Raw genomic sequence first — 5288 nt, 5'->3', positions numbered from 1 at the left:
GGGAATCTGTTTACCCCTTAAATCTTTGTTTAGGAGGCTTTCTACAAGACAGTAGCCGGTTGTGTTTAACATCTTCCCAAGATGAGTATTTTAATCGAGAAACCATCTTTAGCCTTTTTTCAACCAAGAGCCCCAAGACAGGGGGTGTTTTATGTCAGAGCTGACTTTTCCTAGCCTTTTCCTAAAAAAGCGTATCCAACAATGCATCAGGACATGAAGCAGATTATACTGGGTTACATATTACCAGTAGGAGGATAACCTGACCTGTTATAACTAAAAGTAGCCTACTCAATTGTAGTCCCTTGGTCTTGCAATGAATAAATCCCTTGGTCTTGCAATGAATAAATAACATAAAGAAAAAAAAAGTGTTTGTTATTGGTTACATTTCCTGTTAAAAAAAGCAACTGTAATTAAAATAAAGCCATTAAATTTATGTTGTTGCTGATTACCTATTTTAAAATATCTGAAGCCATACTGCAGCTAAAAAAAGTAAAATTGACATTCTTAAATTCAACAAAAAAAACGGCTTTCTAGGTAATACAGTACAATCTCTATAAATCGAATCTCCTTAATTCGAAAACCTCAATAATTCGACTAAATGTAAAGCCACCGTGGAATGCGTTTAAGAAAATTTTTTGTTTAACTTTCTATAACTCGAATCTCTATAATTCGAAAGCCTCTACAATTCGAATGGATTTTTCAGACCTGTAAGTAAGATTCTCTCTGTAAATCGAACTTTTTAAATTTTTCTCGTATAAAAAGCTCGTTAACCATCGAACTCTTTTTTCAAATTTCGAATGTTTTAAATTTTTGTTAAACAATTAGCGTGAATTATTTCCTTCTGTTGAAAAAAATCATGGCATCAAAAAGACTGCATAAAAAAAGCAATTTAAAGCTGAAATACGAAGCTCTAATGGAATTGGAGAAAGGAAAAACAAATAAAGAGGTTTCGAAAATCTTTGATATTCTACCAAACACTCTTTCAACCTGGAAAAATAATAAAGATAAAATCTTTGCGCTTTTCGTCAAGGAAATTAGGCTAAACGGGTGAAAGTTGATACGTATTATCAAGTCAACAAAGCTGTACTTAAATGGTTCATCATCAATAGTTTGCTGGTAATAGAAAAAGCTTTATATTTTGCGAAAGAGTTAAACTTTGAAAATTTTCAAGCTTCGGATGGATGGCTAGACAAGTTTAAGAAAAAGTGAATTAATTTCTTATTTTATTCTCTCCAATTTTTATGATTAATGACTTTACAATATATGATTATTCTACAGCTTTTTCTTTAATTGCTTTAAAAAATAAAGTAAATATTTTCCAGAATTAGACATTCTGGAAACTTGCAAAGACCTCGAAGTTTTTTCAAAGCAATTATAGTTTATTTTTTGTAGATATGGTATATCTTTCAAAACCATTTTTGGAGAGGCAAAGTCTGTTAACGATCAGATGATCGCTCCATGGCTCGAAACCACACTGCCTACACTTCTCTCTCGATACCCACTTGAAAATTTTTTTAATGCCCATGAATTGGGTCTTTTCTACCAATGTTTGCCTGACAAAAGTTTACATTTAAAAAATGAAAGTGCATAGGAGGCAAGCATAGTAAAATTCGCCTGACTAGGATGGCCGCAGGTAATGTTAAAGGAGAAAGACTTTTAATGTTTGTAATCGGCAAATCGAAGTCTCCTAGATATTTTATAGGTGTGAAAAATATTCCTTGTCGCTATCTGGCCCAACCAAAAAGTTGGATGTCGGCATAATTATTTGAGCAGTAGTTTAAAGAAATTGACCTAAAGTTTAGTTTTTAGAAAAGGGAAATTGCTTTAATTGTAGATAATTTTACGCTCATCATAACGTGCAGAAACTTGATTGGGTGGGGCTTATCTTTCTTCCACCGAATACAACTTCGATCACTCAACCTATGGTTCAAGGAGTTATCCGATCTCCTAAAGTCAAATATCGCTCACTTGCAGTGAAAAAGCAAATTGCTGCCTTAGAAAAAGAGAACAAGATGCTTAAGTTTTTTATCTTAACTGCTATGTTTATGCTAACAAAAGCATGGAAATCCATTCCAGATCAAACCTTTATAAACTGTTTCAAAAAATCAGGAATATCGTTAGAAGCAGTGGAAAAGCATGTAAATGATCATAACAACCCTTTCTGTGGCTTAGATGTAGACGAGAGTGTAATAGAAAACTTAAGAGATGATCTCGAATTGTTAAAAACAAAATTCGATGCAGATTTTAACTTCACGGCCGACGAGTTAGAAAACGTAGATTACGATGTTTGCATTGCCAACAAATCATCAGATGAGGACATCATTGCAGAAGTTTCTGACCATGATGCTATTGAAATTGAAGAGGAACCCGATGATGAGTGCGTTGGTATTTCTGACAATGCTACAAAACCAAGTCTAAACGAAGCGATGCATGCTGTCACTGTACTCGAGAATTACAGCGTTTATTCTAACTTTGGAGATGATTAGACGAAGGCTCTTAAAGACATAAACCTTGTCATTGAAATGGATTTAAAAGCCTCAAAAAGATAATTTACAATTACTGACTTTTTTTTGAAAATATAAAATTTTAAATTATATAATATATATTGCATTTAGGCCTAAGAATCACTCTTTGTTTGTTTGTTTCATTTCTATGTGTTACTTTGACCAGAATATTTGAAAGAAAGTCAACTTTCTATAATTCGAAAATCTCTCTAATTCGAACTTTTTTTTCCCCGTTAAATTCGAACTAGAGAGATTGTACTGTAGTAATTAAACTTGAAAATTTTTTTCAAATAAAAATTAATTAGAGTTCAAAATGACTACAAGACAGCAACAAGTGGATGACACAATTTTTACATACTTGAGCGTAAACTCCTAATTTGACTTGAAAATCATGTGAAAAAACTGCTGGATGTTTAAAAGAACTATGGTTAGAAGTATTCAACACATAATACAAAAAAATAGAAAACCTGCTAGTAGAACCAATTTCAAAATCAACAAAAAACTGAAGTCTGTTGTTTTGGCCTAAATTAGGGCTTATTCTTACATTATAGAGCAAGATTTGGTCCTAAAATATAAAAAAGGTACAGACTATGAAGAAAAAAGCCATAAAAATTTTATTACTGATGCACCATCAGCAACACAACGAATAATGTCATTAATCAAAGTCAAAAACCGTTAAACTTGTCAATGACAATATTATTTGCTCTTTCTGAAGGCATTGACCCATTTATTCTAATCATTCCGAGGCCATAATGAAATTTTTCTGAACAATATAAAAACTACCTCCTAGTTACAGCTGAAGTTGACTCACTAAAAAAAGTTAAAAACTTTTCTCAAGTTATTTTTTTGTACATGCTCTGGAACGATTTTTAGTTTTACTGAGAGTCACCAGGGGTTTGAAATCCTTCAGCTTTTTAGGGATTTTAAATACTTTTACTATTAGCCAAATTTGCAAAAAGGATACGATCTATAGCTATTTTATCAAAGTTATCACCATTACTTGGCTGAATACAAATGTATTTACTGAAACAATATTTGTCTGAAAAAAATTTTGTGTATTCTAAATGGTATAATAAATCTAAAGTCTATAAATAGAATTTCACTTTGAATTTTTCCACTCGACATTTTAAATGGTTGTTAGGCTACTGTACTTCCGCACTGTGCATGTATTATTAGTTTACATTTATTTAAAAATTGCGAAATTGTTGTTTTTATTATTATAACAAATATAAATAAAAAGAATTACAATTGTTACATTTTCAAAACAAAAAAAATTGATTAGTTGTTTGTATTTAACCTATATCAACTATATATACATAAGTATATATATATATATATATATATATATATATATATATATATATATATATATATGTATATATATATATATATATATATATATATATATATATATATATATATATATATATATATATATATATATATATATATGTTCCCAAACACAACCGACAAAAAATATAAAGATTTAACAGAGGGCGTGTAGAAAATTAGATGGGCGAAACTCAAGCAATCGTTCAAAAACAAAAAACTTAAAAATTCGACCGCGCTTTTAAAATACCTATGGGAAACAATGGATAAGTTAAAAACAACACCAAATTTAAAATGGTCTATCATAAAAAGCGCCCCGCCTACAACAACGTAACTAAAAAATGCCTATTATTCTTATACGAGAAAGTAATAATTTTATTGAATAAAAATAACAAAAAAAAAAAAACTTATATCCATGTGTTGCCATGAGAACAAATTTTTGCTGGACAACCACAAACCAAAGTATTAGATTTTTCGAATGCATTTTTTCTTGAACAGAATTATTTTTCCACGAGAAAAAATCAGATTTTTTACCTGATGATTGCATTTAGCATGAAACTAGTAGTTGTAAAAAATATGTAGTTTTATTTTTAAAAAAAATTTTTATTTATATGTATATATATATATATATATATATATATATATATATATATATATATATATATATATATACATAAAAGGTGGGCCACACATAAAAGGTGGGCTACTGTTTGGCTTTTATACGGACTAATATTTGGTACCAGCTAAAAGTAATATTAAATTTTGGGATAAAATTGTTGCAAAAATTAATTTAAAAAAAATTTCTATTAATTTTGCACTTAATAGTAGATTAATAATCCTTTTTATAGTTTGCGCCAACTTACCCCGTGGTGGGGTAAGTTGGCGCAAATTTTTTTTTTTTTTTTGAGGGTCCGGAAAGGCCCCAAGAATTTTTTTTTGTAAATGAATGCAAATTTTATAAGATACCCTAATCCATACTCTTTAAGACTACACTTTAATATTTTCAAAAAAATGTACTGTTAGGGCTACAGAGCTCATAGAGTAAAAACCGAGCCAACCGAGTTTGTTTTTTTGTTTTAGTTTAATTAGTTAAAATTGAAAATAAAAATGGCTACTGTTAAAACAAAAAGTGAAACTGAACATGGTATACTTGGACAACCTAGACCATTTCAAACAAATCAACTGCCAACTTCTGCTGATGTTTTCAAAGCATATGACTATTTATTAAAAAATAACAATTGCGCAAGTGTTACTGAAAGAGCAACAGTCATAGCTAATGAAATTAAAGCACTGTACAACAAAGCAATTATTCCTACCATTGCAGTCAGCAGCTTAGTTATTCGCATAAAGAGACTAATTAACAAAGTACATGAGCTTGGTAAATACTCTGATCGCAAGAAGTCCTTTGCAACATTTAAATCAAGTTTACAGATGTTAAACCGACTATTCGATATT

General features: G+C 30.0%; 1 protein-coding gene across 1 annotated transcript; it reads left to right on the top strand.

The window, feature by feature from the left end:
• Positions 1-1922: 1922 nt before the first annotated feature.
• Positions 1923-2486, top strand: LOC136085252 (tigger transposable element-derived protein 4-like). Its single transcript, XM_065806541.1, has one exon. It carries the CDS (start codon positions 1923-1925, stop codon positions 2484-2486), a length of 564 nt encoding a protein of 187 aa, XP_065662613.1.
• The last annotated feature ends 2802 nt before the right edge of the window (positions 2487-5288 follow it).

The sequence above is a fragment of the Hydra vulgaris genome, chromosome 09, assembly GCF_038396675.1.
Source record: "Hydra vulgaris chromosome 09, alternate assembly HydraT2T_AEP".
Taxonomy (NCBI): Eukaryota; Metazoa; Cnidaria; class Hydrozoa; order Anthoathecata; family Hydridae; genus Hydra; species Hydra vulgaris.
The sequence above is the reverse complement of the archived record's forward strand: the minus strand, read 5'-3'. Positions and strand labels throughout refer to the sequence as shown.

Coding starts and splice junctions, on each gene's coding strand:
- LOC136085252 (XM_065806541.1), top strand. CDS start 1,923: ATGGTTCAAGGAGTTATCCGATCTCCTAAAGTCAAATATCGCTCACTT.